Here is a 14,157-nt window from a genome sequence, read left to right on the forward strand (position 1 = left end):
CAGATGTCCCAGAGCCCAAGGACCTGTGCAATGTGTCTTTGTCGCCTGTGCCATGCGTGTGTGAGACGGAGACATGGAGCGGTGGGCAGCGGAAAGCCACTCAGCTGGGAAGGCTGGGACGCGGTTGAAGTCCTTTAGCAGAAAGCTCATTGTCTTTTGGGCAGGCACAGCGTCCTTGTGGTCCTGCTGTGGGTCCTGCAGCTGCAGGAGCCTGTTAGCAGCACGGCGATGCAGAACAGGATCAGCTCCCTGTGCTTCGGCGGGGACAGGCTTTCCTGCCAGGTGTGCCAGAGTTGCTCACAGCAGCTGGAACCCAGCTGGGCCTTATCCAGCTGGAGTGGTAGGGGCGTAACGCACACAGTGCATCTTGTGGTGTGGGGAGCGTGGGTGTGGGGGCGAGGCTCCAACAGGTGGACAGGAGTGATAAGAGTGTATAATTCAATATGCAAAGGTTGAATAATGGCATCTGTAAGGCTTGCCGGCACCCCCAGACCCACATTCAGCAGCATTTCTGCAAGGCACAGGTAGAAACTGGTGCTGAATTCTGGGTGTCAGCTCAGCAAACAGGGGCTCCGTCCCGCTTCTTCCCAGGGCCCCAGCTGCGAGGCCGAGGGCAGCACCGCGGCTGACCGGGGCCCAGCGCACCCCCCTCCCCCCGCTGGCGGCGCTCCCGCTCCCGCGGGCGGGGTCCCGGTGCAGGGCAGCGGGGGGCGCCCCCCGCTAGCCGGCCCCGCGGGCCACCTGCCCTTCCCCAGCCCAGGCTGCCGCTTCCCGCTGCCGGGAAGCCAGCGCTGGCTCTGAGACGGGTCCCTGCGTGAGCCAGCTCAGGGCTCCGCGCTAACTACGCCCGAGGCCCGGCGTGCGGCGGGCTCGAGTGCCCCGGCTGAGGGGGGGTGGGGAGGGGTCACTGCCCCCGCGAGGGCCGCAGGCCCCAGCCCCCCCGGGCGCCTTCGCGGAGGAATCTTGCCCCGCGCCGCGCTCCGTCCGGGGCGGGGCGGGACGCGCGCTGCGCGGCGCTCGGCGGGCGGCGCCGGGGCTGAGGGGGCACGCGGCCCGCCGCCCGCGCCATGTCGTTCCGCCGCGCCTTGGCGCTGGCCGCTTGCGGGCTGGCCGGCGGCTCCGTCCTCTTCTCCGCAGTCGCCGTGGGCAAGCAGCCGGGCCGCGGCGGGGACGCCGAGCCGCGGCCAGGGAGCGCCGCCGCCGCCACCGCCGTTACACCCGCCTCCGCGGCGCCGCCGGGTTTGCTGCTGCTGCCGCCCGCCGCCGCCTCCTGTCCGCCGGCCCCTGGCTGGATCGAGAGACCCGCCGGTACCGGCAGCTACTGGGACAGCAACTGGGACAGGTCGGTGCGCCGGGGCCTCCCTCGCCCGCATGGGTGGGGACCCCGCTCCCGGGGGGGCCCCTTAGAGCCTCCCCCCGCCGGAGCCGCGTGTGGGGCGGCGAGTGCCCGGGGGGGTGCCCGGGCTGGGCGGGAAGAGGGGGCGGGGTGGCCGGGGGAGGGGGGCCCGGGCTGGGCGGGAAGGGGCTGGGAAGGGGGGGGGGGGGGGGGAGCCCGGGCTGGGCGGGAACGGCCCGGGGGCGGCCCTGAGGCGGCCGGGCAGCCCCGCCCCCCGGCGTCCAGTCGGGAGGCAGTTCCAGGTAAAACTGTAGGTGCTAAAGCGCTCAAAGCAGAATAGGGTTGAAATTCTTGAATAGTCTTGAAAATCCTTGAAAACTGTTGGAAATCTGTGGCGCCTGGCCGCTGGGGGGGGCCGCCGCTGCAGGCGCTCCGTGCCCCCTGCAGAGCAGCCCCCGCGGGTGGGAGCTGCGGGCGGAGCGGGTCTGCCGGGGCCTTGGCACGGCGCTGCGTCCGCACCGGGATTTTGCTCTTTGATGACGGGTGATTTCCCGTGTTTCAAATACACGTGCGAGGCGGGTGGTAGGCCTGCGCCGTGAAACTGCGCGTTACTGCTCTTAAATCCTTGTGAAGGCAACGTTGCTTTGCACCTAACTTAGCTGTGTTCTTCATAGTGTTGAAACGCATTCCCCGAAGGGTTAACTACATTTTTTTTCTGATTAATTAGAATGTGCAAATATCTGTATTGAGCTTTGGCTCATTTAGCTTCCGTCTGGTAGAATTACCTCCCCAGGGAGATTTATGTCAGGCTCCGGTTTAATCACAGTAAATCCAAACTTAAGCGCCAACAGATTTCTGTTGTATGGTGCATCCCGTTTTGATTTTTGCAATGCTGCTACAGAATCAAATGCTCATATAAACAGGGCTATGTACACTCAGATCATAAAAACGTAACTTTTAATTAAACAAGTTTACATCTGGGTACACAGTTATATTGAGGGAAGTACTAAAGCTATTTTTTTAACAGGCTTAACTTTGTTGATCCTTCCCTGTCTGGTTCTGCTGAAAGGTAGATTTTCTTCAGGGATTATAAAGTACTTTTGGACTCCTGTAACATTTTTTTTTTTCCCAAACCAGGAAGTAGGGGTTGTACTGTAACGGATGTAGCTGTCACAATTGCCTGAACAAATATAGCTAATAGCAGTTAATGCCACTGTTCATCATAATGTGCAAACAGTAGAAGTGTATTATCACAGGTCAGTTAGTGCTTAGTGTCTACCGTTTGGTGTGATATGGCTTTGGCTACACCTCATTGAAATCTTAATTTTGATTTTCGGATGACGTTGGCAAAAACCTGTAACATGTAAAGTTTTTAAATGGCTTATACACAGAGCGTCTGACTGCTTCTCTTTGGGGGCAGGGAATGATTTACAAAGTCAAGTGAATAACCAGATATTGCAGTATTCTTAACAACTGGTGGCTTTTCAAGTTTGAAACAAAAGAATGCAAGTGTCTTGTTTTCAGACTCCCTGTTGGTCTGATATGATGTTACACCTAGGATGCTGAATTGGTGTATGCCGCTTGCACAGGAATTGTACAGCTCAGTTCTTGGAGAAGGCTAGGTATAGGTTCATTCATGTAAAATACTTTATCTGAAAGCTGTTCTTAACTAAGCTTCTGTTAACTGGGAAGCTTGGTGTGGGAGGGGAAGAAAAACAAGCTTTGAATTATTGACAAAATTTCTGGGCTTCAGGTAATTTCCTTTATTTTCTGAGTGGTGCTTGCAGATAGGTTTATTAGAAATATCTGGATTTCGAAGTATGTTGCAAGAATTCAGACATTTGTCAGGCTGACTACATTTCAGTGACTGCAGGGCTTCCTGGAAAAAAGGTGAAGAGGGCACTGTCATGGATTAAGTGATACTTTTGTTTTAATTTGGTTTAAAGATGGTCCCTGCCATTGCTGTTGCTTTTTGGCAAGTTCTGACCAGCTATGGTCTTGGGTGGGTTGGGTTTTTTTGGTAAGACAATGCAGAAAACTGCATTTGTCAGCTTATGAGTTCCAGTGGCCTAAACGAACCTACTTAGTCTTAGCAGTATTAGAAGTTTTCCTGCTCTTAAACTTTCTAGAACTAGCTTATGCTAAAAATATTGTTAAGCTTGATTAACTTCTCATGACTTGTTAAAGCATCTGTTGCTTTTCCAAGTATGTTACCATCAGGTAACTTCAGAGGTGCTGGAGGGGAGAGAGCAGGACTTGCAGTCAGGTGTTTCTTGTGTGTTTCTGCCATAGGACGAATTAATCCCTATGTTACTTGACAGATGTACTTTAAGTTTTCAGGTGTTTTTTCTATTTTCCTAATGTGTCTTTCCAGCAGTATAGTTTTTACTGAATCAACAGAAGTATCCTGTGAAAGAGCAATGGAACTTCTTGTTATTAGACTGTTGCTTAAATTTTAATGTGATTTGAAGAATCAGTCAGCAATATAGAGGTGAGCGGAGGTTATCGTTACTCGGCAGCGCTGGGTGCATGGGGGATCGCTCCACCAAAGTCATGTACACCGAGGGGACTTTTCAGTCCTCCCTTTATACAAGCTACTCATACCTATTCATTAGTTTTCCAAGAAATTGTTTACATATTCATTACAATTCTGAGAATTCATTTACATATCTTGTGCCTGTGCAGTGTCCTTGAGGAGTTGTCTCTGCGCAGACTCTATTCCTTAGCGGCCGTGTTTAAAGTCTCCCATCTTCGCCACGTTGCATGTACAACAGGAATCTAAGAAACTGAAGCGTGGGTAAACAATACCTGTCTTCAAACATTGCAAATGATTGTTAATGCTACCAAAGCTAAGGAATGCTGGATATGTACCTCTCTTCCTAAAGGAAGCCTGGCAACACCCCTGTACGGGATGGCCTCTCGAAACTGGAATTATCTTGATGACAAATGGCCTACCTGGCCAGACTTTTGGAAAAAGTCAGACGATGGTGGAGGATATTGCTTATTTGATGATAAAACATATGACTTGGGTCCCAGATTTGATTTACAAATATTAAGCCTAACCACCACAATATTTATGAAAAGTGATAATAACTGTCGTTGGAAAGCTCAAAGCAAGACAGGGGGAGCATGTCCTGGAAACCCAGGGCAAAACACTTGTTCCCAATCTGATGGGTGGAATGATTACTGGATGTATACATAGACCAAAGTAATCAAATTGAAACAGATATCCATAAGATATGGAACAGGTTTCAGATTTTACATGATGGTTAAACATGCTTTTGTTATAATACTTATTGTAATAGTTTTAGGAATACTAATATGTGTATTACTTCAACGTTTTGTTTGGTGCTGTCAAAGAATGATCATAGGGCATAGTGATTTTTTATAGTTGTAAAAGAATTTACAATAGTTGTTAGAAAAAGGGGCCATATATGATTTATTTAAAGAACGGTGTGCTCATGTTTATCTGAGGAGACCCTTATTGTTGACTTGAGGATGTACTAAATCCTTGAATGGATGACATAGGGAGTGTGCAAATTGTCCAGGCAGGAGATATGTTAATGTTGTTAACTTGAAGATATACCAGGTCCTTGAATGTGAATATGCTAATTGTCCAGGTGTGAGATATGTTAATGAGTTAATGAATAGACATGAGTGACTTGTATAAAGAGGGGGCTGAAAGGTTCCCTCAGTGTGCATGACTTTGGTGGAGCGATCCCCCATGCACCCAGCGCTGCTGAATAAAGATAACCTCCACTCACTCAAATATTGGTGATTGATTCTTTAAATCAATGTCCAAGGACCCTTATTGCCACATGACGGATGTACAGACTGCTAAGTCCTTGGGTTGGTTATCTTTAGAAGGGACATTTTGTTTCTTAGATTCCTGTTGTACATGCAACGTGGTGAAGATGGAGACTTTAAACACGGCTGCTAAGGAATAGAGTCTGCGCAGAGACAACTCCTCAAGGACACTGCACAGGCACAAGATATGTAAATGAATTCTCAGAATTGTAATGAATATGTAAACAATTTCTTGGAAAACTAATGAATAGGTATGAGTAGCTTGTATAAAGGGAGGACTGAAAAGTCCCCTCAGTGTGCATGACTTTGGTGGAGCGATCCCCATGCACCCAGTGCTGCCGAGTAACGATAACCTCCGCTCGCCTCTATATTGCTGACTGATTCTTCAAATCAGTTGTCTTGCTGAACCTTGTTAAGAGCTTAAGGAATGTGTTGAGCCTCAGTGTTTAATGGAAATCATGTCTTTACTAAGGCAAGATGGATGCAGGGCTTTGTAAAGCCAGTCTTCTTGTGAACTGTAGGAATAGGTATGTGAAGCAGCGGTTTTCTATGACCAGATTACCTCGTCTCAAACTGAACAAAAATTATATTCTTGGTTTAAAAAAAATCTATGTAAAAAAAAAAAAAAAAGTTTAATTATAATAATGGAAGAAGTGAGGTCTGGTATGAATTAAATAAATTGACTGTTCTTTAGGTAGGAGAACAAGGGAAAAGTTCTGAGGCGGAGAGACTGTAGCAAAAGGATTTGTATTGATGGGGTAGAGGATCAGTGCAGAGAGGGGACCAGAAGACTGATCTGTGGAAGGTTTGGACAGGGTGGATGATGACAGTGCAGTGCTGGTGTCAGCAGCGGGAAGTCTGTAGCACTAATCTGTGACACTGGGGAGGGAGGTGAAGATCCACTGTGACAGGTGTTGTTTTGAGGAACCGGGTCAACTGTCTGGGTGATGTGCAAGAGGAACAGTTGTGGTATGCAGGAAAGGGATACTGGTGTGCAGCGTGACAAAGGGGAAGAAAGATTAAAGTGGCATGTGGGGAGAGTGGTAGCAAAGATGAAAGGATAAAAATAAAGCTGAAAGATAAAAAAATGTTACTGGAGAGACCTGATATGACCTAGTTTAAAGCACAGAATAATTCTCAATGTGTGCTGAAGGAAGTTGGAGCCTTTCTAAGATATTGTTGGATGGGGGGAGTGTGTTTTAATTATTTGATGTAAACATGATTGATAAAGTGCAAATTTTATAGGTGTTGTCACAGGGCCTTTTAGATATAGAACATTTTCTTTCCTTTGTGATTGGTCAAAACCTGTTCCTCTTTTCCTGGGTATCATTCATGGTTAGATTTTTCTCATCAAAAGCCTACCCTTATACCTGGAAATCATGAAATCCCATATGCTTGAAAATCAGTGAAAATCCCAAGAACAACTACTGAATCAAAGGAATTTGAGTATAAAGTGTGCTAGTGTTTATAATCTCATCCAGACAGATGGACAGACAGTAGCTTTCTATGTTTTAGTGTACACCATCTCTGTGTATCAGGATTTAACTTTTTCTGTTGCATTTGTTGCTTTCTTCTTTTCTTCCAAGAATCAACTGAGAGATAGCTGTTGCTAAACAGCAAATTTATTTGTGGCAGTTACACCTTTTAACTTTTTTTTAACGCAGGCTTTTATTTATAGCTCTAGCACAATGATTTGAATCAGTTTTGCGATATAGATGGCTAAATAGTCAATTTTAGTACTTCAACTATATCCCGAAATAAGGCAAGACTACCCATCTGTAAAATTCCTCTGCCTTTTAGTTTCACCTATCTAAAACCGACATTTTAACTGTGTTTGTTTAGACGTGAACCACTGGCTCTTATCAATCTCAAAAAGAAAAATGAGGAAACTGGGGAAGAAGAACTTGCCTCGCGCTTAGATCACTGCAAGGCAAAAGCCACCAGGCACATATTCCTTATCCGTCATTCTCAGTATAATCTGGATGGCCGGGCTGATAAAGACAGAACTCTGACCCCACTTGGTACGTATTACTAGAAGCATTGTACTTTGCATTTTGGGAAAATTGCTTTTCACATGCTGCCATCCTGATGAGTATGGGTCAGTAATTAATCTCTGCTCTGGGTCTCACTGCCAAAATTTAATCCACTTTCTGGATCCTTTGTGGCAGAAAGATGTCATGAATAAGTTTGTTTTTTCCATTTTTGATCCTCTAAATCCAAACCTTAAAATGTGCTTTATAGAGTTCTAAACACACTCAGTTGTAAAGGAGCTTTGCAAAGGAAAATTCCAGTTATCTTAAGGTTGCTTGAGCAGATTTTCATGCCGGCTGACATAATTCCGCAGGGCTAAGGCTTGTAAACTTAGCTCCATAACTGACTTTGGGATAGCTTTCTCTTAAAAGGTTTCTGTTAGTTTGCTGATTTATAAAGGGGAAAAAAAGTACCTTGGACTTTCTTTTCAGTTGGAGTGTTAATTATTAAAATATATCTCACTCTTGCTAATAAGCACTGTTTCTGGGAATACTGCTCATCAGTCCTGCTTAATCAGACACTTTCTTGATGAGATGTATGCTAACAGTTTCTAGGGGGGAAGAATTATTATTGCGCTGTGCTGCTTGATGCTTTGGAAATCTGGTGCCAAATGTTTAGTGTAAACACATTCCTCCCCCCAGTCCTAAGCACCAGTGTGCAAACAGGAGTGAAATGCTAATTTCAGGACTAAGGTGCTATTTTAAACTGGTAACAAGGTATAATCTTAATCCTGTCTCATCCTGTGCCTTGGGTCAATTACTGACTCTTGTCTTTTCACCTACCTACCTGAAAGATGGAGTAAAGCCTTCCCTAGGATACCCACGTACTGTGGTTCTGAACTTCCCAAGCCAATGTGGCCTTGATGAAAAATGCACCGTCAGGTCTGAGTGGATCTGTTCAGCACTGTCCTGAACAGCGGTGGCAGCTGGCTTGGGTCAGCGCTCTCTCTTAACTGGAAATGACCCCCTTGGGATGGGGCTAGCAGGGATACTGAATACTTTAGTGAAAGTCTCTGAATAAAGTTTTGATGTGTATTTGGGTGGGGGTTTTTAATTAAAAAAAAAACAAACAACAAACTGAGTTTTTCCTGCTTATGGAAATACAACTAGAAATTGTCCAGCCAATAAATTTGGTCTGAGTAAGTAAATGAATGGTGAAAAATTTTTCCAATTACTTTTTGAAAAGAAGAAAACCTGACATTGATGAGACCTTTTACGTCTACTGCACAACTTTTCTGGTAGTTTGTGTGAGGCGCTTATGTGAGTGTCACCAATTTATATAATGAGTATCGTTTTTAAGGTCGAGAGCAGGCTGAACTGACTGGACGCAGACTGGCAAGCTTAGGATTAAAATTTGATCAGATTATCCACTCCTCCATGACTAGAGCAACTGAAACAACTGAAATTATAAGCAAACATCTCCCAGGTGAGTGACTTCCCTTAATTTTGCATTGTCTTCTGATCCTTAAAACTGCTTCCAGTAAAAATTTGATTTTGTCCTTAAAGTCAAGATGTTATTTAGCCAACCTCCAGCCCTGTGTGAAACTAACAACCCTAATTCTGCTTGTTTACAGTTCATCTTTAAAAATACAGAGGGGCCTGCCCCTCTGAGTGACTAGCTGCTACCTGCATGTGCTGCTGTGTAGGGGAGCTCTGCTGGTTGCTCTTCACTTTACACCTTTTGTAAAGCAGTCTGTCACAGGTCGTCAGGATTGGCTCAGTCCTCAGCCTCTGTGGGCAGCAGCACAGGAGAGAAGGGTGTCGTAAACACCAGTTCTGGTGGTGATGCTTCTTGCTGGGCTAGTTAACTGGCCCTTCCTGTGTGCTGCGCTGTCCTGTGTGCAGGGGAAGATGTAGCACACTCAAAAAGGTGTAGGGATTTTTTTAACGCGAGGGCTTTGTTTATAAGGGGGTTTGGGTGGTTGTGGTTTTCTGGTCGTCTTGTTTTGTTTTACTGGTTGGTTTTCATTTTGTTTTTTTCTCCTGCTGTTCAGACATACCAGAATCTGAACTAAAGGTATTTGACTATGCATAATTCTGTCTGGTATTTTAGTAGATGTTCAGGTATGACTGGCTGAATGTCAGTTCTCTTATCATTCTGTGTTTGTTTTCTTAAATGTGCTGCTTCAAAAAAACTCCCCAAACCAGCAAAACAACAACAACAAAAAAAACAAACAAACCAACCCCCCCGGCCTAAATAATAATAAATATTAAATATCAAAAGTGTAGCATTAACATTAATTAGCAGTAAGCGTTAACTGACATACATCTTTAGATTAACATCCTTGCTAATGTGTTTCTGCAAAGTGCAGCAGGCTGGGAAGACTCAGCTTGCTTTGCCAAGCTGGTTTGGCTGTTCTCAGTTGGAATAAACTTTGTTTTGCTGATGACAGAATAGCTGTGTTGGAGAGATTCACACCCCTTGATAGGATGTGTGTAGACTAAAATGGTCTTTAGGGTGGAGAGGAAGACTTCCTTGAAGATAGAATATGAAAAATGTATTAATTGTAGAGTTGTGAGCCTGTTTGCAGTGGCATGTGAAGTAATAAGTCCTTTCTGAATGTGTATTTAATATTTCAGGAGTCAAAAAAATTAGTACTGATCTGCTGAGAGAGGGAGCACCCATAGAACCAGACCCTCCGGTCTCTCACTGGAAACCAGAAGCTGTGGTAACTTTAAGATATTTTATTTTTTTTCCTTCAGTTATTATGTTTTGGGTTTTTTTTTTTTAAGTATACTTCATGTTGACAGTAGTAATAACTTGCAGTGTCTGTACCTGATGCTTTTTATCACACACCTTAGATAACTGCATACTTTTCTCCTCCCCAGTAAGTGTACAGGACAGTTAAAATAACTTGACAGTCCCTAAGTATTAGTTCAGCCTCAGGTGTGCATCTCTGTAAAGAAGAACTCTGTAGAAGGTGGCAGCCCATCTGCAAAGGCAGGCAGTGGCACGTGTTGCTCTGAGCTGTATTTAATTCTGAACTCTGTGCTGTTAGCAGTACTACGAAGATGGAGCTCGAATTGAGGCTGCTTTTCGAAACTTCATTCATAGAGCTGACGCAAAGCAGGAAGAAGACAGCTATGAGATCTTTGTCTGCCATGCCAACGTGATCCGCTATATTGTGTGCAGGTATGTGTTGGGCTGCATGTCAGTTGGTGGTGTTTAAGAGGTCATAGTTTTACTGAAATTGTGTTGGGTTATGGCACTGCTGAGCTAGAAGATGTGATTTGGCTGGTTTGAAGCAGCTGGAGATCGGTGCCTGTATTGTGAGCAGCTGGTTCTGCAGCTTCAGCACAGGATTAATTTGCAGGTACAGGACACATTTGAGAATTAGAACACTTTTGATTCTAGTTCCAAAGTGAAAATGGCTGAATCGGTGAGACTCAAAACCTTTTTGTATGTCTGAACAGTCTCTTTAATACCGTACGCTTGTGCTTCCCATAAACCCGAGGACAATGCCTGTGTAGGCTGTTGGAAAAGGCAACAAATAGAGCGTCTGACTGGATGCGTCTTTTTGAGGTGATACGAATTTGATCTTACATAATGAAAGATTGATTTAGTTTAGGGAATTCTTTACTAACGGAAATTTTTATATTATGTTCAAGTTGTTACTGCAAAAACACACTAATACATCCAGTATTGGATTAAGGGGAGAGCGGATCTTTCCGCTAACATCAAGGTTGTTCACAAAGGAGAAAATAGTTCTGGATCTTTGCCTGTCTCTGTATCTAGTCAGCCGAGTCTGCTTTATTCCTCTTCCCTATCAACAAAGCACTGTCTGTAAGATAATTTGTCTTGAGCAGGACAGATGTGATTAAACTTTAATCTGATCAATACCTACAACAATTTCAATTGGCTTTATTTAGCTGAGCTAGTTAAATGCTAGCCTGTCTGCTCAGTGGACTGCTTTAGAGCTCTTCACAATTGCTATACTTAAAGTTATTGATCAGGTAAAAAGAATACTCTTTTCTGTGCCAAAAAAGATCATCTTGCTGCTGCCTATGCTTTTCCTGAAATACTTTTTTTCTGAAATACGTTTTTTCTCTTTGCAGTTTCTTCCCTCTTCTTTTTAACTTCACTTCTGTGCCTTCTATTCCAGGCTGTCTGATAGCACAATTGAACACAGTCAGTGTAGCATTCCCTTTGAATCTAGAGCTTGACTGTAGCTGTTATTTCATTTCTTAGCCTTTTTAAAAGACTCTCGTAAGAGCCAAAAAGGAGTTATTCCTCAGTATCTGAGGCAAAAGATGTTTGAGACAACATGATTTTTTTACAGCTGTTTACTACAATTGGTTGAGCTCCTGAGGCTGTTCGTTTAGGAATTTTAGAATAGCTGGAGACTAGCTACGATACTGTATTTCTACAAAAAAAGCACAAGACGCTTTTTCTCACCACTTCTGGGGAACAACACAGCTGATGGAAGGTAGCTGCGGTAAATTTCTTCCATAGGCGATGTGAACAGCTAGAATGAATCCTTGTCTCTGCTGCTGTTCTGTACCTACCCGTGTTGATGAGGCCAAAGTAGTGCATAAAAGGTGCTGTTTGCCCCTGCGCCGCTGGCGCGTGGAGGCAGCCACTGGGGCGGTGAGCCCTTCCCTACCTGTCAGGAACAGCACGCGGGTGTGCGTTGCTGCAGTGTCCGTGACTCACTTAAACCTATGCTGTCTAGTCCTGTTTGTTACAAGGTTGCTCAGAGCGCTCCCAGCAACCTGACTATGTTACAGCTTCTACCTTCTGTTGATCTGAATTAATCCTGGCTACAATAATCATACCCATCTGCTGGACTCTGCTTATGCAAGGGCGCTGCTGGCACTGGTCCCGTCCAGCGCTGTTGTTTTCATGTCAGTTGCACAAGGGAATATTTTTTCCAAGGCTGACTGTGGAGCATTTGCATGCAAGCTGCAGAATGACCAACAATCTCATTTTTTTCTTTCTTTCCTTCCCCTTATGTGGAACAGGTGGTGATGCTGTGAGCTCATTTTAATATAACTGTTCATGAATGAATAATATGTTTGTGGGTTTTTTCAATAGAGCATTGCAGTTCCCCCCGGAAGGCTGGCTGCGAATGTCCCTTAACAATGGCAGTATAACTCACTTGGTGATACGTCCGAATGGAAGAGTGGCACTTCGAACACTGGGTGACACAGGTTTCATGCCTCCAGATAAAATCACACGCACCTGAATGAGCAAAACTGACGGCTGTCCAGGAGCTGCCTCTAGTCTCTTTGCACTAGTACATTCAGCTATGGTACCACTAGATTTTTATCTGTTATGTTGGGGTGTGATCCTGTCTTAAAATGTCCTTTAGCCCCTTGCCTCCTTCATACGTATTCATATCTGCCTTTCAGTCCAGAAAAGAAGAAATCTTTGTAAGCGTGAAGCTGTCCAGTCCTCAAGTATTCCCCAAAACTCAAAGCTGAGCTGTGGAATACAAAGAGATTGAATGTTTGCTCAGCTGTTGCAAGAGCACTGACTGTCCCCCTACCCCACCATGAATTTCTGTAACCAAAGCTTGCGCCTGTGGATGTTTTTCTTGTGCAGGAAAGCAATTGGTGTGGGAACTGGACGGAACAGCCTCGTGTCACACTGCGGCTAAAACTGAAGGCGAGACAGCTTGTTTCAGCTCCTGCAGAAGGAGTGACGAACAGGGCGTTCTGCTGTTCAAAGGACAAAGGGATAAGGCTTCAGTTTTTGTCAGCTGTTGAGGGTGTGTTTATGTTGTGTTGTTGTTCCCCTCTGCCCCCAAAAGCACATGTAAACTCTTGACAGGAGGTTGCCAGCATAAAGCAAAGAGGGTCAAAACCCATTTGCCTCAGAGCTGTGGTGCTAGAATTAACTGCTGCTTCTATTAAGTGTTCCTCCATCCTCAGGAAGTACTTTTAAGCTGTTCTGAACAATGTTATTCGGTCTCATAAAGCCTTTAACTAAAATGTGGTCTGTACCAGGATGTAGGGAGGTGTTTGTAGCATTAAGACAGAAGGAAAGGAAAGCAGCGATCTTCTGAAAGTGCTGCCAGTCCCTGACTGGCTGACGGTTTTGGAGTGCTTTCTCCCAGTGATCTGTACTTGCTGATACCTTGCTTTTAGCCACTGAGTTCAATGTAGTGGTACTTTGTGTCAGAGCTTCTGCGGTGTTGGGGCAAACTGCTGCTTAAACCTACTGGTGCCTGAATGGTGAAAAAAATACTGGTGGGGTGGCTTGTCCAGGCCAGGTGCATAGTGCAGGTGTTGGGCAGGACACCTCAGGTGGCTCCTTTGCACAGCTCTGACACTGCTGGACTGGTGCTAGGGAAAAAGCGGGTGGCCAGGAACCAGGGAGGGCCTGCGTGCATTTCACCTTAGGGTGCCTGCTGGGCCCCTGAACTGGCGGCGTAACCTAGCTGCCTCACGTCATACCTGGAACGCTGAAAAATGTCACCCTGTATGCATAGTGTGCCTTGGTGATAGAGCACATACTGTGTAGGATAGCAAGTGTAACTTGTTAGGTTCTCTCACCACCAAGAATGCTGATGAGACCCTAAACTTGCTCCTGTCAGAGCTGGATGAAGCACAACTGTGGCACACAACCTAGTGACACAGTTGAATACCGGACTGCTACATCAGGATGATTTCAAGGGAACTGGGGTGAGTAGGGGAACAAAACATGATCCTTGTCTAGTGCAAGTTGGGGGGGCAAGAGGAAACCATTGTGATGTCTCTCTCATTGACACAATGAGAGTAATTTACCAGTTTTTGTCTATTAACTTTTTAAAAGTTTTGAATAAAATAACTGGTTGCTCTTTCTTGTCTCTTCAGTTGTGTGACTGTCACCTATAGAACATACGGCTGAAGTGCTGGCCCAGGGCCTTGGCAGCCCACCGGTCATTTACCAGCTTTGTCCTTTCTGCTCCCAAGTACCTGAAATGTAAACGTGAGGTAGTAGCCAGCTCAGAGTTCAGCAGCATCTACAGAAAACGTGTACAAGAGAGGAGTTACAGGCCT

The 14,157-nt window shown here is 45.5% G+C and overlaps 1 protein-coding gene across 2 annotated transcripts; it reads left to right on the plus strand.

The window, feature by feature from the left end:
- Nucleotides 1–1,003: 1,003 nt before the first annotated feature.
- PGAM5 (PGAM family member 5, mitochondrial serine/threonine protein phosphatase) lies at nucleotides 1,004–13,955 on the plus strand. 2 transcript variants are annotated; one of them, XM_056326758.1, is made up of 6 exons: nucleotides 1,004–1,342; nucleotides 6,986–7,164; nucleotides 8,474–8,599; nucleotides 9,754–9,842; nucleotides 10,176–10,306; nucleotides 12,209–13,955. In XM_056326758.1, the coding sequence occupies exons 1-6, from the start codon at nucleotides 1,068–1,070 to the stop codon at nucleotides 12,357–12,359; spliced, it is 951 nt and encodes a 316-aa protein (XP_056182733.1). In that variant the 5' UTR covers nucleotides 1,004–1,067; the 3' UTR covers nucleotides 12,360–13,955. The 2 variants fall into 2 exon arrangements, with proteins under 2 accessions (XP_056182733.1, XP_056182732.1); XM_056326757.1 differs by having other exon boundaries at nucleotides 1,006–1,342; nucleotides 10,173–10,306.
- Nucleotides 13,956–14,157: the final 202 nt, after the last annotated feature.

The sequence above is a fragment of the Falco biarmicus genome, chromosome 1 (assembly GCF_023638135.1).
Source record: "Falco biarmicus isolate bFalBia1 chromosome 1, bFalBia1.pri, whole genome shotgun sequence".
In the NCBI taxonomy this organism is placed as follows: domain Eukaryota; kingdom Metazoa; phylum Chordata; class Aves; order Falconiformes; family Falconidae; genus Falco; species Falco biarmicus.